This window comes from Trematomus bernacchii, unplaced genomic scaffold, assembly GCF_902827165.1.
Source record: "Trematomus bernacchii unplaced genomic scaffold, fTreBer1.1, whole genome shotgun sequence".
Taxonomy (NCBI): domain Eukaryota; kingdom Metazoa; phylum Chordata; class Actinopteri; order Perciformes; family Nototheniidae; genus Trematomus; species Trematomus bernacchii.
In genome coordinates this window covers 228,047-253,943 of record NW_022987800.1, presented here as the reverse complement: position 1 = coordinate 253,943, position 25,897 = coordinate 228,047, and the positions used below count along the sequence as shown (strand labels likewise).

Here is a 25,897-nt window from a genome sequence, read left to right as displayed (position 1 = left end):
ACTTAAGTATTGTTTTATTTCCTACCTGTAAGGGTCATTCTTCCAGTCCCCCAGCTGCCAGTGAGTGGGGAAGGTCAGTTCTGTATCTCCCTCCCTCTCTGGTGCTTGGACTTCCAGACTTGGAGGTCCATCAGCGCCTCCATGGCCAATATCCCGCTCAACAACCATTGGTTTAGAAGAGCAGGACGAACTGGGCAGTAGGAAATCGGGCTGGAAATCCGGGAAAAGATCCCTGGGGATGTGCAGGCTCTTTGGCCGGCCATCCCGGTAAAGTCCGCCTTCGTGGTGGATTCTCCCCTCAGCTTGTCCAAGGTTCTTCATTAGAGAGACGCTCCTCACAGGGGGTGGTGGCTTGCGCTTGGATTTCTTAAGCGAGATGGAGCGGGAGCGTAGGCGCAAGCGACCGTCGGCGCTGTAGTCTGAAGCCGTGACGGAGATTGTGTCTGTGGTACTGGTGCTGTCCTCGGAGCTCCCTCTAGGGTATCTGAGCGCATAGTTCTCACCCAAACCCAGGAAGTGATGATGCTGTTGTTGGTGGTCTGTTATTCCCATAGCATTCCCATTCCCTGTCGGCAAGACGCTCCCGTCCGGCTGTCCTAAACCAACTTCTGAAAAGCAGAAAGAATCCGAATCTGTGGGCGTAGAAAGGGAACGCTCACGAAACTTGAATGCGTTTGCCGCTGCTATTGAACGTGCCGACCTCTCTCGCCCTCTTGCTCCCTCCCCAACTCCTCCTCCTCCTTCTCCTCCCCCTCCTCCTCCTCCTCTTCCTCCATCTGCCGCCGCACCTTCAGTCTCGCTTCGCTTCCCCATCATCGCCGCCGCCAGTGAAATCCCCGGCATGTTATTCCCTCCTCCTCTCCCAGAAGGCATCGTCACGGACGAGAATGAACTGGAATGTGAGCCCCCTCCTGATTGTCCTGAATTCACGAACATCACCCCGTCCTGCGACCTTCCCCCCGACGATCCGATGATGCTGTGCTGTTTAGGCGGGACGGCTGGGCCTTTGTTCATAGTGTAATTGTAAGGCTCGTTCCACGCTCCGGGAGAAAAGGTGGAGCCCTTAGGTCCGTTCCAGGAAGCGGACGGTGTGTTTGAGCACAGAAGCCCAGAGTGGTCCATAGTTCCTGGGTGAAGTTGGTCCGCGGCACGCTGCTCCAAAGTGTTATCTGTGGAGGAGCAGAGAATTAAAAGTCACCTATTATGCAAAATCCACTTTTTCAAGTATTTTATACATCAACATGTGTCCCCTCTGTGTAAAGAGACTCTGAAAGTTTCAGGAACAAAGATTCTCTCTCTTTTTGTCCTGATCCATTTATATAAAAACCTGTCTGAAAATGAGCTGATCAGATTTTGGCCACTTTGTGATGTCATAACAATTTGTTGGCTTGTGTAACCATTAGCCAATCACCAACCAAGGTAACCCCCCCCACCTTATCACCTGAATCTCCTCCTAGAGCACCATTGTGTTCTTTTTAACCAAATCTCTCTCAGAGGGGCGTGGGGAGGGGCTCCTTATTTTCATCTAAAGTAACAGACAGAGAATCAGCACTTTGGAAACAGGGCTGAAACAGAGGGGATTATGGGATGCTGCAATGATCTGTTTGGGGTTTGGAGCCAAACACTTCAGAGACTTGTATATATCTGAGAGCTATAATATATTGATGAAAAACAGTATAATAGGGGACCTTTAATACAACTGAACTTATGGGGACATTGTCACATGAAGATATACTACAGACAGCTTCTACCTATAGTCCACTGTCTTGCTTACGTCAACAGCAATTTCTTAAAGTCCTTTAGATATTCAACACACTCTCTTGTTGCCAACTCATTTAAATCTGAAAAACTTGCACACTGCTCAACATCTTTAAAAGAAAGTGACAATAAACCTTCAGGATAAATTGGCATATTTTTACAACAAGATGTGAAGGTTGCCACTGTTATGTTAGATTTTGGATTAATCATCAAATGTCCACTTGTCCGGGTTATAATCCACCTATTTTGAGATTTGCTGCTATGTATAGTAGATTATAAAGATCAATTATCCTATGCACCTTCCTGCATTAGTTATATACACTGAGATGTTTGCCATTGACTTCAGTGAGGACTCTGATATACCCTGCGATTAAGTATCAATGTCAATTAGGCCTGAAAGATCCCGGCTGCTGGCAACACAATCCTTTACTCAGCAAAACAGAGTGGAGTAAATGCAGGGGAAAGAAATTAATAATACAATATTATTATCCGTGGTGTTCTTTGTTGTATACAACTATGTGGGTTAAATGCAGAATGAGAAAATGATTAAGATGTTCTTCTGCCACAGTGACCCCCTTTTACAGGGCATTACGCCAAGTAGGAATATAAACAAGCCCAGATTAATGTCACAAAGCTTAAATCATGGGATTTGACACAGAAACAGAGAAAAATGGAGGTACAAATAATATTTGATCTGAAATAACATCTTCAAACTTTTCACGTGTCAATAAAAACGTGACTTGCTAAGAACATATATATACAAAAATATGTAATTGTCCCATCTCTCCATCCTCCCAAGGTATCAAATGATATAGAAAATGTTGTTAAGGCTTCCTAAACCAGAAAAACCTTGTCCAGTTAAATCTGGGGTTTCTGAAGTTTCAATGGAAATCTGGGTTAGTAGTTTATAAGTGCATTTTATTGTGACATCTTCCTTTCCTTTCGCTTGTACCTTGCCAAAAAGTAAATAAAGTAGCAAAGTGCCTGTTTGAACTGAATATGTCAGCACTTTTCTCGTTGTCCTTAGTTTGAATCTTTAAGGTTTATTGCACTTATTGTACGTTGATTTGGATAAAAGCGTCCGCTAAATGTAATGTAATATGTGAGCAGTAACGAGATCTGCACCACAGGAATAATGGAATACAGGAAAGGTAAAACATCGGAGAAGGATCTTTTCTTCATGGTCGCTGTTAGACAAATATCACTCGTCACCGGCTTGAGCTTCAATCTCAGGATCCATGTATCTCTGATCCTCTCCAGAATGGAAGTAGTCATCACATACAGAGCATCAACTAGTTCCTGAACAGTGTCCTTCACATGCTGATATCCAAGAGAGGGAGTTACACAGTCACAAGATGGAGGAATGCCGGTTCTTCTAGGCAATCATACATCCTGTCATGTACAAAATACTGAGTTTTTTCTCAAAATGTTGGCTTTTTACTGAAAATCTCAAAATTCTAACTTTTTCTGAAAATCTCCAAATTCTGAAAGAAAAAAAAAATGTTGGCTTTTTTCAAAATCTCAAAAACATTTCTCAAAATTCAGACTTTTTTCTCAAAATACAATGTTTAGTTCATGATGATCATGCTTGTCATATGTCTATCTCCATAGAGGCTGAATCATCATGTTCATCACCTAGCTATCATATGCCTAAAACAGTCCTGATCCGGGGCGGATTTAGGATTGTAGGAGATCCGGGGCTTAGCCCACATGGGGAATGAAATGGGAATGGGGATGGGAATTTTGTTGTTGTTGCTGCGACAGCACAAATTTACCACCATCTTAAAGCGGACAAAAACCCGAAACATCATCCATTTCATCACTGCTGGTGATGTCATTGTTGTCAGCTGCTGATACTGCTGCAGCAGCTTGTGGCGCCTGCTTCGATGAAAATAACTGTCTAATATCCATAACTTTAGCTTTAACTCGTCAGGCACTGATGAGGAAGGATCACTTCTTCTTCAGGGCAGGGAAGGCTACGCAGTACGCAGGCTACTGTCCCGCAGCTGCTGCCTCTCTGTTGGACTGCGGTACTGCACAATACTCACGAGACGTTTTAAAAATAAATTAAAATGTTTTAAAGTGGACCTATCATGCTATATTTGAATAGTATAGTGTAGGACCATACCTATATAAGGCATATTTATACCTTTTTTTTTTTCAAAATACCAAACAGATCATGCATTTTAGCCATGCCTCATTTTGCTCAATTTGCACTTATTTAGCCCTGTTTTTACAAGGGCTGATTCTGTGAGAACAGCACCACCTACTGGCCTGGCATATGTACTACAGCGTCTCCAGCGCTTTCGAACGGCAATGGCCGTGGCTGTCTCCTCCTGATTGGTGGAGTTGGCCCAATAGCCGTAGCGCCACTGTCCTGACGTCAGGACAGTGTTCAAATCTGGATCAGATTTTATCAGATCCGTTGCAGCCCCTTTTTTAGAGATTTGGGTATGGAGGAAAATAGAGAGGGTTGTGTTTTCTGACACTTGGTGAGTTCCCTGGAACACCGGGGACACATATTCATGTATAAAAGACGTACAAAAGTGCATTTTGCATGATAGGTCCCCTTTAAGTCAAACATTCGGGGCTTTTCAGAAAACTGAGCCCAAGTAGCCACCCCCTAGCGCCGCCACTGGTCCTGATGCTCTTCTAGGTAATCATACATCCTGTCATGTACACAGCTACGTAGGGCCTTTGTTATTCTTACTCTGATATTGGAAGAGTACATTCAGTATTTTCCCAACAGTCACACACATACCTGCAGGTGAGGTTGTGTCGAGGTCAGAGAGGGTCTTCCTCAATGGGAGGTTCTGCTGGAAAGTGTCCGTGACGGGCTCCAGGGAGCGGGGCTGGAGGGGGTAAGGGTCTCCTGGAGAGGGGGAGGGGGAGGGAGAGGGTGAGTGCTGGAGGAGGTCGACACCGTGGAATTTCCCTCCTCTCCCTTCACCTGGAGGAGAAACACAGCGAGGGGAGAGTCATTTTACCTGACACGCAGTAAATTCAATAAGACGCTTAATCCGATCATGTTGTTGACTTGGCAATAAAGTATTAGATTATGACTCCGGAGAGACAGAGATGTGTGGAAAGGAATTTGATTCTGTGAGCATCACTTGATTTGAAGTCAATCTTGAAAGGGCGCAGTGTTTTCAACTAGCATCTTTTAGATAGTGAACACTAATATGATTTCCTTTTTTTATTGAACTCAATACACCAAGCTTGTTTGACAAATGTATGTTTGTTTGATATGGACCAAGAAGGACAAAACTTATAGCAACTGCATTTGAAAAACTAGTCGTATTTCATGCATTTTAAGCCATGATGTGCAAATGAGAGATTTAATATTAAATGTATCTGTAGCGACAAAACTCCCAATGAACAGTTGCTAGAGGCTAAAGTGGGCTCATCACTTTGACACGTTTCAATTGAAAGAGTCCGTACTGAAGTTATAGATTAACGATGTTGAATAAACAAAAAATAACTTAAAGAGGACCAACCGGTCAACAGAAAATGTCTGAACCAGCTCCCCCTCTGTGTCATCTAGCAAACAACAGGAGGACTAAATACTAACAAACAAGACCCATGTGACAAACACGGACGGAAGTGATAATTAACTACAAATGTTTGCGATAATAACAATAATAGAGATAATAGCATTTTGGCTCCTACAAGTATCATTATGTATATTTTGACCACGTTTGTCTCGTGCAACATCTTCGTCTTGCAAACATTATGTACTGCTTTTCCTTTTGAACAACAATATAATCCCCTTCAGCATTTTCCTAATTGTTTTTATGTTACAGTCAATAAAATGCCACAACTCCTGAAGACAATTTTGCCTAATTAACTGCTTGAATACAGAGAAATCTGTTCACTTTACTATATATGAGAGTCCCAAGGACCTCACTATCTGAATCAAGGCTTTTAAAATCAGCCAGGTTGTTCTCTAAAAATGTGAAATGAAGACTAAATGTTAATGCACAAACAAAAGGGATTCAAAATGAGACAGTTGTGTTGCATGAGGGTGCATTTACTGACATTATTCTTCATCATTTCTGGATTTCCTTTTACCTGACTAGCTACAATGCTTAAAGTTGCCTCAAGTTTAAATCGGGAGGGTTTTGTCAACCGAACGAGGTCATCTCAGCTGAACGAGTACATGTCACTGAAGACGACAACGAGAACATTAAAGTGACGTAACAACAGCTGCACTTTCTTATTTCTGCTTCCTTAACCTACGTGTTTATGTGCCACGTTTTCCAAGTAATCCGGAGTAAATGGTGCGCATAAACCGGCTGTTCTATTGTACTTCCTGTCCTTCTGAGGTCTCGTCACAGCAGACCATAATCCAATGAGTCATCGCAGGCAGCAGGTACCCACTTGATAACCTCAATGACATGCAGTGCACTCGCTCAACCAGCTGCATAAATCACTCAGGGTCCATTAAAGCCATCAGCTTTGTTTTATTGTGAGTCAAATCGGATGCTGTCTAAAATATATCTCCTGAAACCACTCAGTGACGTATGTTTTCCTCAATGAGACAATCCACAACCCACAATCAATGAGATTAAGGAATCAAGTTACGTTGAATCATTGAAAAACTGTGCAGAAACAACCTGTTCTTAAAGGGACCCTATTCTGCTGATGTTCAGGTGTATATCAGTATGTAGTGTCTCTACTTTAAAGAGTCCTCTCCTGCTGATGTTCAGGTGTATATCAGTATGTAGTGTCTCTACTTTAAAGAGTCCTCTCCTGCTGATGTTCAGGTGTATATCAGTATGTACAGTAGTGTCTCTACTTTAAAGAGTCCTCTCCTGCTGATGTTCAGGTGTGTATCAGTATGTAGTGTCTCTACTTTAAAGAGTCCTCTCCTGCTGATGTTCAGGTGTATATCAGTATGTAGTGTCTCTACTTTAAAGAGTCCTCTCCTGCTGATGTTCAGGTGTATATCAATATGTAGTGTCTCTACTTTAAAGAGTCCTCTCCAGCTGATGTTCAGGTGTATATCAGTATGTAGTCTCTCTACTTTAAAGAGTCCTCTTCTGCTGATGTTCAGGTGTATATCAGTATGTAGTGTCTCTACTTTAAAGAGTCCTCTCCTGCTGATGTTCAGGTGTATATCAGTATGTAGTGTCTCTACTTTAAAGAGTCCTCTCCTGCTGATGTTCAGGTGTATATCAGTATGTAGTGTCTCTACTTTAAAGAGTCCTCTCCTGCTAATGTTCAGGTGTATATCAGTATGTAGTGTCTCTACTTTAAAGAGTCCTCTCCTGCTGATGTTCAGGTGTATATCAGTATGTAGTGTCTCTACTTTAAAGAGTCCTCTCCTGCTGATGTTCAGGTGTATATCAGTATGTAGTGTCTCTACTTTAAAGAGTCCTCTCCTGCTAATGTTCAGGTGTATATCAGTATGTAGTGTCTCTACTTTAAAGAGTCCTCTCCTGCTGATGTTCAGGTGTATATCAGTATGTAGTGTCTCTACTTTAAAGAGTCCTCTCCTGCTGATGTTCAGGTGTATATCAGTATGTAGTATCTCTACTTTAAAGAGTCCTCTCCTGCTGATGTTCAGGTGTATATCAGTATGTAGTGTCTCTACTTTAAAGAGTCCTCTCCTGCTGATGTTCAGGTGTATATCAGTATGTAGTGTCTCCACTTTAAAGAGTCCTCTCCTGCTGATGTTCAGGTGTATATCAGTATGTAGTGTCTCTACTTTAAAGAGTCCTCTCCTGCTGATGTTTCAGGTGTATATCAGTATGTAGTGTCTCTACTTTAAAGAGTCCTCTCCTGCTGATGTTCAGGTGTATATCAGTATGTAGTGTCTCTACTTTAAAGAGTCCTCTCCTGCTGATGTTCAGGTGTATATCAGTATGTAGTGTCTCTACTTTAAAGAGTCCTCTCCTGCTGATGTTCAGGTGTATATCAGTATGTAGTGTCTCTACTTTAAAGAGTCCTCTCCTGCTGATGTTCAGGTGTATATCAGTATGTAGTGTCTCTACTTTAAAGAGTCCTCTCCTGCTGGTGTTCAGGTGTATATCAGTATGTAGTGTCTCTACTTTAAAGAGTCCTCTCCTGCTGATGTTCAGGTGTATATCAGTATGTAGTGTCTCTACTTTAAAGAGTCCTCTCCTGCTGATGTTCAGGTGTATATCAGTATGTAGTGTCTCTACTTTAAAGAGTCCTCTCCTGCTGATGTTCAGGTGTATATCAGTATGTAGTGTCTCCACTTTAAAGAGTCCTCTCCTGCTGATGTTCAGGTGTATATCAGTATGTAGTGTCTCCACTTTAAAGAGTCCTCTCCTGCTGATGTTCAGGTGTATATCAGTATGTAGTGTCTCTACTTTAAAGAGTCCTCTCCTGCTGATGTCCAGGTGTATATCAGTATGTAGTGTCTCTACTTTAAAGAGTCCTCTCCTGCTGATGTTCAGGTGTATATCAGTATGTAGTGTCTCTACTTTAAAGAGTCCTCTCCTGCTGATGTTCAGGTGTATATCAGTATGTAGTGTCTCTACTTTAAAGAGTCCTCTCCTGCTGATGTTCAGGTGTATATCAGTATGTAGTGTCTCTACTTTAAAGAGTCCTCTCCTGCTGATGTTCAGGTGTATATCAGTATGTAGTGTCTCTACTTTAAAGAGTCCTCTCCTGCTGATGTTCAGGTGTATATCAGTATGTAGTGTCTCTACTTTAAAGAGTCCTCTCCTGCTGATGTTCAGGTGTATATCAGTATGTAGTGTCTCTACTTTAAAGAGTCCTCTCCTGCTGATGTTCAGGTGTATATCAGTATGTAGTGTCTCTACTTTAAAGAGTCCTCTCCTGCTGGTGTTCAGGTGTATATCAGTATGTAGTGTCTCTACTTTAAAGAGTCCTCTCCTGCTGATGTTCAGGTGTATATCAGTATGTAGTGTCTCTACTTTAAAGAGTCCTCTCCTGCTGATGTTCAGGTGTATATCAGTATGTAGTGTCTCTACTTTAAAGAGTCCTCTCCTGCTGATGTTCAGGTGTATATCAGTATGTAGTGTCTCCACTTTAAAGAGTCCTCTCCTGCTGATGTTCAGGTGTATATCAGTATGTAGTGTCTCCACTTTAAAGAGTCCTCTCCTGCTGATGTTCAGGTGTATATCAGTATGTAGTGTCTCTACTTTAAAGAGTCCTCTCCTGCTGATGTCCAGGTGTATATCAGTATGTAGTGTCTCTACTTTAAAGAGTCCTCTCCTGCTGATGTTCAGGTGTATATCAGTATGTAGTGTCTCTACTTTAAAGAGTCCTCTCCTGCTGATGTTCAGGTGTATATCAGTATGTAGTGTCTCTACTTTAAAGAGTCCTCTCCTGCTGATGTTCAGGTGTATATCAGTATGTAGTGTCTCTACATGTCTCCATGCTTTAATGTTCAAAAAGCTCTTTATTTTTCTCATACTGCCTGTGCTGCAGCACCTCTTTTCACCCTCTGTCTGAAACCAGAGCCCAGTCGGCTCTGATTTGTTAGCTGGCCGGCTCTGTTGTGATTGGTCAACAGCTTAGAGATGTCCCGCCCCTTTGCCTATCACGTACAATGTGATGGAGCGCTAGTCAATAGAAGGCGTGAGTGTTACTGAGATCGATAAAGACTTAAAATACAGATGTACTGCATTTTGTTTCTTCCATGTATTAACAATCAAATTCATAACTCGATGCTGAACAATAAACCAAAAACAAAGTTCATGAAACTGTCTGTATTTCCATCTTTTCGCCTCCTACACATGCACCATCTCTTCCTCCACCTGTCATTTCCGTCTTCTTGTTTCCTCTCAAGTTGTTAGCAGTCATGTCGCCGCCCAGCCCTCCCTCCATTTTGTTTCTAGTTTTCTCCCTGTTGCAGCTCTGCGTATGAATTATACATCCAAGCATTGAACAACACACAGTAACAAATGTTTGGTTTTGTCTGAGACACCAAACAGAAAGCTAATAGGGGAGAAACTCTACATGATGATATTCCTGACAAAAACCTTAGCAGAAAAAAACAACTAATTAAGCGGGAGAGATCTGAAGAGATATCCACATTTATAAAAACCCGGCAAAGAGACACAACATTTGAGAAACATGTGTGTGAAGCAGAAATCCTGCAGCTCCGCCCGCTGTGACGGACCGGTGAGCGGAGCAAAACACACACTAAGAGTTAGACCTAACACACTTAGCTATTGTATCTACCTCTGGAACAAGATAAACTAGTTATACATATATTTATTCTTCACTGTCGGGTCACTCATTACTGGATCAGTGAGCTGCATGAGATACTGACAGGCTGTCAGGAGAGAGAGAGAGAAAGAGAGAGGGGGAGAGAGAGAGAGAGGGAGAGAGAGAGAGAGAGGGAGAGAGAGAGAGAGAGAGAGAGAGAGAGAGAGAGAGGGAGAGAGAGAGAGAGAGAGAGAGAGGGAGAGAGAGGGAGGAAAAGAGAGCACTTGAATAATGTACTTCATTTGAATGTAATAATTATGTTGGTTGTTGTTTGTGGAAGCGCCAGTGAATGAGCCCCATTAACTGAGTTTTCAACATCACTTTAAATGGAAGATCCCCATAGGCCCCGCCCACTCGATCGGATCAGCGAACGGTATCGGCCGATACTGATTCTGGCGATCGGCCCCAAAATTCCCGATCGGAGCGTCCCTAAAAATCATGATTGAGTAGTGAAGCTGTTTTGTTTTTGGGTTATTTCAACGTACTTTGACAAACACTAATTCAGTAAGGTCAACGGTTATTACGAGTACTTGTAAATATCTTCTCTTTCCCATTTCTTTTGTTTTGCTTACTGACATAAGTACCAGGAGAAATGTTTTGAAGCCTGAATTACCTCTAAATATAAGGGTAATAATTCTGTTTAACTTTGAAATGTTTGACAGGAAGTGCTTTTATTTTGAAGTGCAAGGAAGTCTCCTGCTCTGTGTTTTTCCGGTTTGTTGATATTGAAATGAATACGAGATGCTGAGATGTCGAGTGCATGTTTCCACTACAACTACCGTTCTTTATGTAAACTGCTGCATTCATGTAAAATCTTTAGTTTGGACTAGACCCGCTTTGTTTATTATTCTGAGCTTCCACTACACAACAGTTGTTAAAGGTTGATGATGCACAATGCTGCAAGTACTCGATTATCTGTACATGTCCTATTGCAAAGGCCTATTCTAATATATTCTAACTATAATCTCAGTATTAGATTGTAAAAGAGATGTAATATCAGTCAAATGTTTACAATAAAGTTGTTTCCAGAGATGAAGAGAGTAGCTTTGACAGAATGTAATGACTATATTTCTACATTTTTTCCACTAGATTAACAATAAAACATGGTGTAACTGAGACGTCTGGAAAAGCCTGATCAACCCAGACATCTGGAAGTCTTTTGATCTGCAAATTACCAAATAAACGATCAGCCGAATGAATTTAGGAGGCAGAAATCTAATTTCCTGGCTGGATAATCATTAAATCAGCTGGTTTAATAGAAACTCATGAACCCTGGCTAATGTATCTCAGTCATTCATCCTCTGTCTATTCTTCCTGCTATCGGTCTGTTTAGCTCTCAGACTGCCATTCCCCAGTGAGCATGAATAAATAAGAGTGTGTGGTCTGAAGCATCCACAGCCATCCGTCAGACACTAAGCAGTGACTCTGGGGCTAAACACCACTTCCTGTCTTGCTGTCATGCATTCACTCACTTCCTGTTGGATCGTCTGCTTTTGTTTCATCTCACGCAGGCCAAGTGACATTTTGTTAGCCCGCAGTCTTGTGCAGAAAACACGCAACATTCAAACACGCATTGCCGTCACGTTCTCTTTCTTGCAGAGCGCCGGCCTTGGGTGTCTTTGTGTTGCTCCAGCAGCCATAAATAATAGAGACTATTTCAGATATCAGCAGCCTTCACCACTGAGACAAGAGAGGATGATTCATTTATCATAATGTCTCTTTATATGGAACTGGCTTCAGTGCAATCCAGCCTGCTGTTATCGTAGAGGAAGTGGAATCTGATGGTTTCTCATGTGACACAAACATTACTTTACCACGTTTTCAATTCAAGTAATTCCTCTTTAATGTGTTCTCACATGCAACTTAAAGCCAGAGTAGGAACTTCTGCACATCCTTGCCTCTACGATCAGAAAACAAACACTGTCTTTCTCCTAAATGGTAAATGGACTGTACTTATATAGCGCTTTATCCAGTCTTTAAGACCCCACAAAGCGCTTTACATACTACATGTCATTCACCCATTCACACCCATTCATACAGAGCAGTGTACCTTACTCTAGGACCTAACACTCACACACCGTCGGCCATCGGGAGCAACTCAGGGTTAAGTATCTTGCCCAAGGATACAACGACATGTTGACTGCATGGGCTGGGATCGAACCCACAACCTTCTGGTTGAAAGACGACCGCACTCCCTCGCAGCCACAGTCGCCCTAAATGACGCCAATCCTTCGGCCAACGTCTCGAAAACAGCGACTCTGATTTTACAGGTTCAATAGTCAATACTGATACATTGGTTTCTCATGTGACATAAACATTACTTTACCACGTTTTTAAGTCAAGTAATTCCTCTTTAATGTGTTCTCACATACAACTTAAACCCAGAGTATGAACTTCTTAACATCCTAGCCTCGACGATCAGACAATAAACACTGTCTTTCTCCTAAATGACGCCCATCTTTTAGCCGGCAGCTCACTTTTTAAATGTAAAAACAGCGGTTCACGGATGATGAATGATGAAGATGTGATAAGGTCAAAAGCTCGACACACAGGGAAAATGAGAACCTTGAAAGGAGATTGCTTTGTCAAATGCTCTTTCTATGATTGAACTGTCAAACAAGAGGCATTAGAAAGTCCGAAAAGTGCTCCAAACCATGAAGATCTACAGTTCTGCTAATCCAGATGAAAGCCATGTATAACACTATTAAAAAGCAACAGGGAAGGAAAGAAAGTTGACTCTGTTTCAAGAGAAAAACAGATCGAACTGTGGGATATTGTTTGCTCTTCTATATCCTGCCTCGAAAAAAAAGGGTCATAATACACTTCATGGTCATTACAGGGTGATAAATGACCTCTATGGTGACAGTGGAAAAATGAATTTGAGAAATCAATGAAAAACAATGACTCGTGCGTGTGCCTCCTTCAGAGAATCATGGCAAACATACAGTACCTGCTTCTACGTCTACTTTGAAGCTAAGTTGACTACTTTTTGGTCAACCCAGACATCTGGAAGTCTTTTGACCTGCAAATGACAAAGCCAAATGAATTTAGGAGGCAGAAATCTCATTTCCTGGCTGGATAATTATTAAATCAGCTGATTTAATTGAAACTCACGGCTAATGTATCACGGTCATTTTATGTTATACGAGACAGAGACAATCTCTTTAAAATCCAGGGTCATTTTGAAACTATGTGGACTGCTTTTTGGTACCTTAAAGTGGACCTATCATGCTATATTATAATAATATAGTGTAGGACCATACCTATATAAGGCATATTTATACTTTTTTTTTTTCAAAATACCAAACAGATCATGCATTTTAGCCATGCCTCATTTTGCTCAATTTGACAATTATTAGCTCTGTTTTAGCAAGGGCTGATTCTGTGAGCAACAGCACCACCTACAGGCCTGGCATATGTACTACATCGTCTCCAGCGCTTTCTAACGGCAATGGCCGTGGCGGTCTCCTCCTGATTGGTGGAGTTGGCCCAATAGCCGTAGCGCCACCGTCCTGACGTCAGGACAGTGTTCAAATCTGGATCAGTTTTTATCAGATCCGTTGCAGCCCCTTTTTTAGAGATTTGGGTATGGAGGAAAATAGAGAGGGTTGTGTTTTCTGACACTTGGTGAGTTCCCTGGAACACCGGGGACACATATTCATGTAGAAAAGACGTACCAAGGTGCATTTTGCATGATAGGTCCCCTTTAAGTCAAACATTCGGGGCTTTTCAGAAAACTGAGCCCAAGTAGCCACCCCCTAAAAAGTGGTTTCCTTTTCATTCCTTCCTTTGTTCGAGCAAATTAGCGGTGCATTCAAATAGCTTCCCAGCCATGGATTCTTGACACGATGTGGAGACAATAGGATTGGCAGCAGTTCCACCCCATGTCAGATTCCTGGTGGACCGAGGCGCTTCAGGTAAACTGAGAGGATTAGCTCGCCTGAAGCTACAGCGCATGAATGGCTTTCTGTGTTTCTGCTCAAATTCACAATTTGCTGACTGCTTCAGAAGTGCATTCACAAAATGCCTCTCCCTTTCGTTTGACTTTTGCAAGCTCTTAACCTGCCAGTCTGCAAGCCTCATTATGCACTGATAGTGAATTAGTAATAATTGGAGCATGATTGTTAATAGAAACTGGATGTTTGCCGGGAATTAGTAATATATTCTTACCAGATAAAGTCTAAATGTTTACCCATGTGATTTTACATTATTTTGCTAAAAGCACAAGCTGTCTGTCTCACTGTTGCTTTTACAGATTAAATATATTTAGCTTACTAGCTTTGTTTGCCTGCCTGTCCTTGCAATGTCACAAGACGCTTGTGTTTCCGTTTACAACTATGACGTTCTTCATGCATAAAATAAACACTTGGTGATAGTATTTTGTCTCTCTGGGGTTAAATCATGATCATTTTTACAATTATGATCAGAAATAAACAGTTATTTTTAAAGGATAAGGATGACTGTGATTTATAAAACACCAAAGATAATGGCACAAACGTGTGTGTGCCCTCACCAAATAGACATATAATGGAATGAATTCCCCTAAAAATGACGCAAACGTTGGAAAAATAGACACGGAAACAATAAACTCACACAGCGGATTGTTTTACCCCCGTCAGTCTATAAGCCTTTCACATCTTCACTGCCTGTATTGTTTCAGTCATTCATGAAAACTGCAGGAGTGAGAAATGCACGAGGAAGTGGGAGGAAGCGAAGTGGGAGGAGGAGAGCGCCGTAACAAAATGTTCTCACATTATCCTTCATTCATTATTCTCTCACCCCTTCTCTCATTCTGCATTTGCACAGACTAGATGTTCTCCTTTCTCCTAATCTCTTCTTCCTGGCAGCAGGGATGATAGAGAGAGGAAGAGTGGCGAGTTACCATGGCAACAGTAAGCTGTCTGCAAAGCTATATACCTGTTCGCTGGGAAGTGTGAGAGGAGTGGCATGAGTCTTATAAAGAGTCCTCTCCTGCTGATGTTCAGGTGTATATCAGTATGTAGTGTCTCTACTTTAAAGAGTCCTCTCCTGCTGATGTCCAGGTGTATATCAGTATGTAGTGTCTCTACTTTAAAGAGTCCTCTCCTGCTGATGTTCAGGTGTATATCAGTATGTAGTGTCTCTACTTTTAAAGAGTCCTCTCCTGCTGATGTTCAGGTGTATATCAGTATGTAGTGTCTCTACTTTAAAGAGTCCTCTCCTGCTGATGTTCAGGTGTATATCAGGATGTAGTGTCTCTACTTTAAAGAGTCCTCTCCTGCTGATGTTCAGGTGTATATCAGTATGTAGTGTCTCTAATTTAAAGAGTCCTCTCCTGCTGATGTTCAGGTGTATATCAGTATGTAGTGTCTCTACTTTAAAGAGTCCTCTCCTGCTGATGTTCAGGTGTATATCAGTATGTAGTGTCTCTACATTAAAGAGTCCTCTCCTGCTTGTTAACTGGCTACTTGTGGTACAATGTGGTTGTAAGAGGCCTCACACAACTCAAATTTCACTTCTCAATTTGCTAATTGGACTACAAACCAAGGAGGTCTTAGGATTTGTTTCCATAAATAGAGAAGTGTTGTCCTCAAACTACTCTTCTCTAAATCTCTCTGGGTTCCTTTATCCTTCTCAATCCTTTATGGCTCTCCTTCCCTCTCAGAAGGAGGTGAGTTCCCACCAAGTGCAGCGCCACAGGCATGCATCATTATACCTGACCTTCTACTCCACCACACAGTGGGAGAGAAGGGGGAGACGGACAGGGAGGGAGATATTTATCCATAGATGCAAAAGCGTGAGAAGGAGGGGAGAGAAACCAAGTGACGAAGCAGTTGCTATGCCTAAAACACACACACACACACACACACACACACACACACACACCACACACACACACACACACACACACACACACACACACACACCCACACACACACCACACACACACACACACCCACATCACCATCACACACACACACACACCACACCCACACCACACACACACCCACACACTACACACACACACACACTACACGTAAACAAGGAGGAGGTTTGGATGAGACGAGTGGAAGCAGGAGTGTCAGAAACGATGCTGCCGAGGACGACCGCAGCATACTAACAGCTCTGACAGCACACCACACACACACACACACACACACACACACACACACACACACACACACACACACACACACACACACACACACACACACACCCCCACACACACACACACACACACACACACACACACACACACACACACAACACACACACACACACACACACACACACACACACGGACACGCAGAGATGAGCGAGGGCAATACTGAATGTGATCATGAGAAGAAAATGTTCTCAACGTCAAATCTTGTTTCTGCAACATTTTCTCCCTTAAAGCTCGGTGTCAAGTGTGTGTGTGTGTGTGTGTGTGTGTGTGTGTGTGTGTGTGTGTGTGTGTGTGTGTGTGTGTGTGTGTGTGTGTGTGTGTGTGTGTGTGTGTGTGTCAATTGCACATCTACATACCATCCAATTTAACCTGTGAGGTAAGACAGGGGTCAAAACAGATTTTTGGTGGATTTATAATAATAATAATAAAATAATAATAATGTTAATAATACATTTACAAAACGTGTGAATCTATTGAGAATTGGTATTCATTTTGTTAATTCTCTTTAAGTAAAAAAAAAAAAGGAGATGATATAATAGTAAAGTTTCTGAATTAGCAGCCAATGCACTCGTGTGATCCAAAATTGAAATTAATTGTTTGATTCCTTTCAGTCTAATTTCTCTCACTTCAACAAGTGTGACAGGAAGGACCAAACCATTAGAGAATAACACAGAAGGTGTGAATCATATTTTCACTCTGAGGTATTAAGTGTGTGGAACAAAGTCAGCCATGTTTTCCTTTTACAGCAACAAACCAATGACGGGAATACAAATACATTTCATCCAGTATCCAAACACAGCTGATCGATTGAGCATTACTGTTAATTATCCTCAACAAGACAGCATATAAGAGTCCTGTTCTTTGAATGGATAATTACTACAAATCGAAGCTGAATGCCAGTCGCCTGTGTTTACAGGAACCCTTTTAAATACAGCAAACTCTTCTGCTACATTCTCAGGATCAGACTGGTCAACAAGATGAAATATTCATGAAGTCCTCAAGATACCGTAGCCGTGCCAGTCCAAAGACTTCAAAAGGCAAGAATTACGAAGTATTATGCTATCCAAAGTTATTTTGTAGAAACATCCTGCAGGCTTGTTTGTAAGAAACATAGTGGTGGAAACTGTAAAATAGGCCTTTCACAATACATCCATCAACTCAAAGAAAAGGTAGCCTCACAACGGCAACTTCTAAATGTGCCCTTCAACACAAACAAAACCAAGATCTTCTTTAAGGTGATGTTGACAATTTGTTTTGGGAAGAGAATGATTTTCAGCTTCAATCTAAATGAATGCCCAATGTGATCCCCGACTCTGATAAAAGTCCCTGCAGTCAACCTGTCGACTTGTCCTTGGGCAAGATACTAAACCCCAAGTTGCTTTCAATGGCGACTTCTGTGTATTTCATTGTCACTGAGCAGCTAGTATAACAGCCTCTGCCTCCCTATGAATGTGTGTAAATGGATGAATACTAACTCACTTTAGTTTCAGCGTAAACCTGCTCAAGAACTTCTCGGTTCTCCACAACACAAATTTGTTACGGCTCAACACACATTCATTGACTGGTGGGGTCCACTACGCACACAATTATCCAAGCTACATATAACTTCACCCACCCACAGGTCTTTAGGCCAGAGAAAACAATTCAGAACCCTGAACCCTAAACTCCAACCCTAAACCCAACCCTAAACCCAACGCAAAACTCCAACCCTAAGCCCAACCCTAAACTCCAAACCTAAACTCCAACCCTAAGCCCAACCCTAAACTCCAAACCTAAACTCCAACCCTAAGCCCAACCCTAAACTCCAAACCTAAACTCCAACCCTCAACTCTAACCCTGAACTTGAACCCTAAGCTCCAACCGTAAACCCAACCCTAAATTCTAACCCTAACCCTGAACCCCTACCCTAACCCTAACCTTAACCCACTTTAGTTTTAGCGTACCTGTGACGTCGAGCGCTATGAACTGCCCCGGCGTCCGTCTCCCCGGGGGCCAGCGTGGTTTGTCAGCGACGGGAGGCCCCGTGATGGCGGAGGTGTTGCTGCTCCAACCCGGCGGGGGGCGATCCGAGCCGCAGGGCGACGGAGACGGAGAGGGAGACGGGTCGGTGACGGACCTCAGTCCAAACACCGAGGAGGAGGTCTCATCGTCGTAGAGCTGTTTGGTCGCCGGCTAGAAGACGAGGAAGAAGAGACATCCTTTACTCAAGTAGAAGTACAGATACTCGTGTTTAAAAATACTCTGGTAAAAGTAGAAGTACTGACTAAACTTCTTTACTCAAGTAAAATCGAAAGACTTCGAAATGTACTTAAGTAAAAAGTACCCATAACTAGCAGCTGTTTTAAAGAGTACCTGACCTCCCTTTATATTAATAGAACAATAATGTCATTGTTAGCTAATGAATGTTTCCATGCTGAACAACGGCAACATGACAACGTTTTCAAGTAACCAGCCTGTTTGGAGAATGTAAAAAGTAGAAAGTAAAAAGTCATCAGAAAAGTAAGTAGTGAAGTAAAGTACTGATACCAGAAAAATGTACATACGTACAGTAACAAAGTATTTGTACTCCAATACTTCCCACCTCTGCGAGGAAGAGATGGAGAGTGTGAGCAATCTTCTCTCAAGACAGGCTTAAACCTGCAGTAATTGATTTTTTTGCCCCTCGGGGTCAGTGCAACAAGCTGCAAACATATCACCGGGATAAACACCTTATTAACAGGAGATGGGGAGTGTGTTAGCAAACAGTCGCCTGTTAAATCCAGCAGATACAGAGAGACATGAGATTCATTTGAGGATGAGAGGAAACACGAGTGAACACAACAAAGTTTTGATTTTAATTGAGGAGGTGTTCTTAAATATCTTATATTTTGATGACAATGTATTCTTATCCTGTAAAAGTCATATTTTACTGTTTTACTGTACCGAAAAAAGTAATTGGCTCATAGTAAAACAACTTGTTTTATGTGTGCTTAATAGTTCACAAAAAAGGGTGTCTAATGGCGCATTTCCACTACACGGTCGGCCTCGGCCACGCTCGGTACGGCTCGGTACGGCTTGGCCGCGTTGGGCCTTAACAGGGCCGACTCACTTCATGCTGCGCTTCCATTACAGTTTAGGAACTGGGGTAGTTACTATAGTAACGCAGTGTAGGCGGAGCCGTGACGTCATCTTCAATGAGAACTCCAGAAAAAACAACACAGCCGTTAGCTGTTAGCACTCAGAGCTCACAGCTCCTTATATATGTTCAGAAACTAGACAAAAGTTAAACAAGTACAAACCACAGACTGCCTGTGTCATGGTGAATACAGTCGCTGCTTTATTTATGTCTGTATAGGCCGTTGTTGTGAGTGTGGACGGTCGGAGCATATACTGCGTTAGCTTAGCCAATCTCCATCTAGAAAACAAGCATTTTAAAAGGTGTTTCGCCTGCCGTCTGTCTGCAGACTTGACAAAGCATTAATTCATGGTTTTTACTAACCGGTATCAGTATGTTGTTACTTCGGCATCATTTTGAAACGTGTATTACAATTAAATCACGGTCAAATATGTCCATCTTGTTGTAGTTGTAGCCCGCTTGCCAGCGATCCTCTCTCTAGTTTAGCATACTCAGCCCGACTCAGCCCTGTTTGTTGGCCTCGATAGAACCACAATTTTGTCGGAAAAGAGGTGAAAAAGTGGCCCCGGGCCGTAACTAGGCCTAGTGGAAGCGCAACCAAAAACGGGCACGGCACGACACGGCACGCTTAAAGCGAGCTCCGCGCTGTAGTGGAAATGCGCCATAATCTACCCAATGCAACTTATACCTGGTCAAAGAAACACAACAAATTGCAACAGAGAATCATTTATTTCTTTTCTAAATATTCTTTATATGGATTGAAAAATATTCATTGTTTTTTTCACAATTAATGTATGGCTCTAATGCACACAAAAACACATTATTTCAGTTTTTTTCTTCGTCCTAAAATTGTACAACCAATGTGTGACTTACTGAGGAAAAAGGGACATTTTGTAATGAAATCCACATTTATCTTAATCATTGTAACCATCTTAATGCAGTTTGACCGGCCTAACTTTATGTCCTATCTTGTTCAATATCTCGTCCCAAACTTCTCTAAAAGTTTACTGTGTTTTAATAATCATTAGACAAGAGGGATTTCTTCTCTTTAGAAAGGTGTTGTTGGGTCTAGCAAAACAAAAAGACTAAATTAACTCCAGATTCAATTAAAGCTGAAATCAATACGAGGCGAGACAGAGGTCATCTAATCATCTACCTTCACCAGAGTGAAATGATGTGTCTTCTTTAAGCTGCTTCAATGACACTGGGAGGAAGTGAAGAGAGGAAAATAGAAAACGGTATATGTCTCATCAACAGGAAGTTGTAATCCCAGCTGGGAGGGAACTGTCATCCATCCTTTTTTTAAACCTTAGGTATCTACCATCTCTACCAAAGAGCCTCGAAGCAAGGCATTAAACCCCACACTTCTTTAGGGCTTTTGCAATGCAGGAAACACTCTCTGAAGAAATACGTGAGAGAAACCATGCGTGTGTGCTTTAGGAACTCAAATCCAAGTTACTTAATGGGAATGTGCCAAAGTCTAATTGAAAATAGCCAAAACAGAGAGAAATACATTTAATAAAACCTGGAAAAGTGCTTATTTTCTCTGAACAACAGTCCGAAGGTCAGAAATATCTCATTTACAATAATACCATTCAGAGAAAAGCAGCAGATCTCATATTTAAGAAGCCAGAATTGAGCATTATCGTTGACTATCCCAGCACAGAGGGAACTGTCATCTTGACTGCCATATATCTGAAGCCCTTAAGCAAGGCATTAAAACCCAAACTCCTTCAGGGCTCTTGCACTGCAGGAAACACTCCGGTTTATATCCTTCCTGATGAAATAGGTGAGAGAAACCATGCGTTTGTACTGTACAGTCTCAAACCTGAGTTATCTAATGGCGCTTTTCCACTGCTGGGCCTCACTCGGCTTAGTACAGTATAGTTAGGCCTTAGTAGGCCAGGCTCACTTTATGCTGCGTTTCCATTACAGTTTAGTAGCTGGGGCAGTAACTATAGTAACGCAGTGTAGGCGGAGCCGTGACGTCATCTTCAATGCGAACCACAAAACCAACATCAGCCGTTAGCTGTTAGCACTCAGAGCTCACAGCTCCTCATATATGTTCAGAAACTAGACAAAAGTTAAACAAGTACACACCACAGACTGCCTGTGTCATGGTGAATACAGTCGCTGCTTTATTTATGTCTGTAGGCCGTTGTTGTGAGTGTGGACGGTCGGAGCATATACTGCGTTAGCTTAGCCGATCTCCATTCAGAAAACACGCATTTTAAAAGGTTTTTCGCCTGCCGTCTGTCTGCAGACTTGTCAAAGCATTAATTCATGGTTTTTACTAACCGGTATCAGTATGTTGTTACTTCGGCATCATTTTGAAACGTGTATTACAATTAAATCACGGTCAAATATGTTCATTTTGTTGTAGTTGCTAGCGATTCTCTCTCTAGTTTAGCATACTCAGCCCGGTTGTTGGCCCGGAAAGAACCTCGATATTGGAGAGCCAGAAAACTGTGAAAAAGTACCCGCTAGCCGGAACGACGCCTAGTGGAAACGCAACCAAAAACGGGCCGAGCACGGCACGCTTAAACCGTGCTGTAGTGGAAATGCTCCATAAAAGTCTAATTGAAATCAGAGAGAAGGACAGAGCTGTTTAACAGAGAAGCAGAGTTCCAATATGCAGGAGATGTGCAGTAAAATCACTGCAGGAGTTCATCAGGATGCCATAATGACACAGTTTGGGGAAATAGTCTGCAGCAAAGGAGAGAGAAGTGAACTCACTGCAGTCTGTTTCATCCATGTGTTCAGTTTGGAGATACGTTACGACATAATACGACTACAAATCAGTTCAATGACATTCTATTGATATGTCTGTGACACTAAATGATCTGGCATTTGTTTGTGGAAACCTGCTGAGAGTGTGGAAAAGGATGATGACTAATTCTGACAAATCTAACAGAGGGGGCGGGACAAACTGTTCAATAGGTTTTTGGATAATTCAGCGTTTGTCTTTTACATGAAAGAGATGATAACAAAGGAAATGAGGCATAGTGTCACAACAGGAATTTAGCTGGAAGAGTATTAGTGACACGGAAATTATAATTTGTCAGCGGCTGGGAAGAAGAATAATGTTATAGTGTATTTTAATCAGTGTTTTACTATTATGTATGATGTGTTAGACACATTTTACTGCTTCATTAAAGTGTATTTAGCTTTTTACAGTTAAAAAAAAAGCATAATACCTACTGTAGTCTACAATGCCTGATTTTCTATAAGAGCTGTGTCTCTGTCCTAGGTATCTTTAAAAAAGCCAATTTCTCTAAAAAAAAGCAGCCCTATTTTCAGCCATATGACGATGCATTCAGATGATCCAAGAGGCTGTGGTTTATTTAGGGAAGACAGGAGAGGAGACAGTGTGTGTGTGTGTGTGTGTGTGTGTGTGTGTGTGTGTGTGTGTGTGTGTGTGTGTGTGTGTGTGTGTGTGTGTGTGTATGTGTGTGTGTGTGTGTGTGTGTGTGTGTGTGTGTGTGTGTGTGTGTGTGTGTTTACCAGGAAGATGAAGTCAGGCCTCTTGTTGTTGAGGGAGACGGGCGAGCGGCTGAGCGAGGTGGACGTTTCGTCGGAGCTCTGAGAGGTCGGGTGTCTGAACGTCTGACCGGTCAGCTTGGTGTCGTACAACTGCTCCTCAAAGTCTGCACGGAGAAAAAGTTAAGAGTCAACGCTCTGCAGCACAGACAGGAATGAAAGCACACACACACACACACACACACACACACACACACACACACACACACACACACACACACACACACACACACACACACACACACACACACACACACACACACACACACACACACCAGAGATCCTATTTGCATGGCTGGGAGCAGAGATCTAGCTGCTTTGCATCACCCTGCGGTTTCCCTCCTGTGACTGCAGCCTTGAGGGAATCCTTAAAGTTGGTTTTTTTAATCCTCTCCTGAGTTCGCGGCGTTCTGTCTTTCCTCTCACCAGTTCTTTGCACTTTTCCTCTCAAATTTCCTCTGGATATACCGGACTGTTTCTGCCTCTCTGGCAGCTTAGGCGACTCTCCCCCCAGGCCATTGTAAACAGATTCCTAACCCCCCACACCCCCCCCCCCCCCCCTCATTCTCTCACACACACACACACACACACACACACACACACACACACACACACACACACACACACACACACACACACACACACACACACACACACACACACACACACACACACACACACACACACACATTCCCCCTAACAATCCCTCAGCCAATCCTATACCCCAAAACACACTCCCGACCCACTCCCCACTCATCCCCTTAAGCCCTCTCTCTCTCTCTCTCTCTCTCTCTCTTTCTCACACACTCCACGCACACACACACACACACACACACACACACACACACACACACACACACACACACACACACACACACACACACACACACACACACACACACACACACACACACACACACACTCCCAGCACCATCCCGCTGACAGCCCCTCAGTGAGGTGCAGAGTTTTGGGCTGAACTTGCTCTTCGGGACAATATGGATTTTTTTGCTGGTGGCCCAAAGTCGCCTAGCAACACGAGGGGTGATGTGTGTGTGTGTGTGTGGGGGGGGGGATTGGGGGGGTGACAACACAAACCCCCCACAACAGAGTGGTTAATGGCTGCCTCTGGGTATAGATATTGGGAAAACATGTCACAAATTGGACCTTAAAGAGCAGCAGTAAACAAAAATGAAGGGAGTGACATTTACTGTTTTGCCTTAATCAATATATAAATAACACGAGAAGAAAATATTTAAAAAAAAAGGCTTCTTGGGACTGTAAAAGTCTAAATCAATATAAAACTAAACACTAAATACAACAAAATTAATCTTTATCAACAGAAAGTGACAATTAAATGTAATAAGTAAATTCGTTAATTTTCCTCCACTTTGGGTAAGGGATATAAAAGTACATTTATTTTAAATTTGATACCAACAATACACTACATTTTTTTCTGAGGTAAAATGGTGGTGACAGCTTGGAAAAATGTGATATATTACAGCCAAAAATGACCATGAATGAGCTAAAATACAGTGAATACTGGACTTATATTTGCTAGGTTTCTTGACTCATGACTCAAAATTAATGCCAAAGAGAAAATTGGCAATCATTTACCATACAGAGACAAATTGGCAATTGCAAATCTTGTTATCGTGCACCAAAGAATCCCCAAACTTCAAATAATGCTGCTTTAAAGTGGACCTATCATGCTATATTTGAATAATATAGTGTAGGACCATACCTATATAAGGCATATTTATACTTTTTTTTTTCAAAATACCAAACAGATCATGCATTTTAGCCATGCCTCATTTCGCTCAATTTGACATTTTCTAGCTCTGTTTTTGCAAGGGCTGATTCAGTGAGAACAGCACCACCTACAGGCCTGGCATATGTACTACAGCGTCTCCAGCGCTTTCGAACGGCAACACCGGGGACACATATTCATGTATAAAAGACGTACAAAAGTGCATTTTGCATGATAGGTCCCCTTTAAATCAAATAAATGTAATTCTATTGCAAAATGGAAACAAAACCCCGGATATCATCATTGTTTCTGAGCTTTAGTCGAAGTAGATATGACCCGCAGAATGATCTCCTGCAGCATTCATACGGTAAAGCAGCAGATTTTAAAAGCTGATGGCATCTGTTTTTACACTCTGTCAGCTGTAACGGCTTCAAGCCTCCAGGCCTGGTAAACACATTGAAAAAAAGTCTGTATCCGCACAGAACAGGAAGTTTGGCAGGTGTCAAATGTACCCGGGTGCAGACAACGTGGGAGTGTTTTGGAAGTTGGGAACATCAAGTCATGAAATCGAATTAATATAAAAGCAGCAGCCGCACCAAAATACAAAAAGATAATGATGTGTTTTTATACGAGGGCAGGCAGGGCGCCCACACGGATTTCGTGCACTTTTTAAATGGCGTTTGGGATCACTTCTGTTGACATCTTATCTCTGTTGAACTAAAAAAGATCCGGCAGAAAATAAATCTCTGGAGCTAGACCCTGTTCTGAGTGTAATTATGTCGCTAAACTTCAAATAAAACAGCCTCTAAAAACACCAAAACTTTCACAACTTTCAACATGATGACGCACTTCAAAATGTCGTGTGCATTTTGGGGGTTTTTCAGCTGAGTTTAAAAGGCTTTAACAAACTAAAACATGGTTGACATTATCGCACAGAGGGATGTAATCCTTCAACTAAAGGTAAAGCACGACGGAGACAAAAGCTTTTCACGAGACAAGGATTACACGTGTAGGCTGCTCTCTGTTTTGTGTCCCTAGGGTGACACTGAGAACAATTTTCCACCACATGTTGACGTCTGAGTTGTATTATCTGCTGCTTTAAGTGAGAGGGAAAGAAAGAAGAGCATGATATTCAGACGAGCTGCTTGGGTGGTCGGGAAGCTGCAGAAGCTCGGGTGGTTTGGACGCAAATTCCCCTTAAATGTAAGTATTTTTGGACACATGCATGACAGGATGTGACCAAGAAACAGGCCTCCTTTCAGCGTGAGGTTAGCAATCCTGCGCAAACCCTTATTTGGTTAAAATAAAAAAGCAATTATTTTGTCCAAATCAGCCTCAGAGTAAAACTGCACCATGACTCATGTTAGCTTTCCTGCAGAAG

General features: G+C 42.2%; 1 protein-coding gene across 1 annotated transcript in view; it reads right to left on the bottom strand.

The window, feature by feature from the left end:
* The window catches only part of nhsl2 (NHS-like 2), a 143,011-nt gene that overhangs the window by 7,264 nt on the left and 109,850 nt on the right, over positions 1-25,897 (bottom strand). The window contains exons 2-5 of the mRNA XM_034149982.1: positions 22,734-22,876; positions 18,058-18,286; positions 4,520-4,708; positions 26-1,169 (exon numbers count right to left, since the gene is read on the bottom strand). Coding sequence (XP_034005873.1) covers positions 26-1,169; positions 4,520-4,708; positions 18,058-18,286; positions 22,734-22,876 — 1,705 coding nt within the window. The remainder of the gene's footprint in view (positions 1-25; positions 1,170-4,519; positions 4,709-18,057; positions 18,287-22,733; positions 22,877-25,897) is intronic.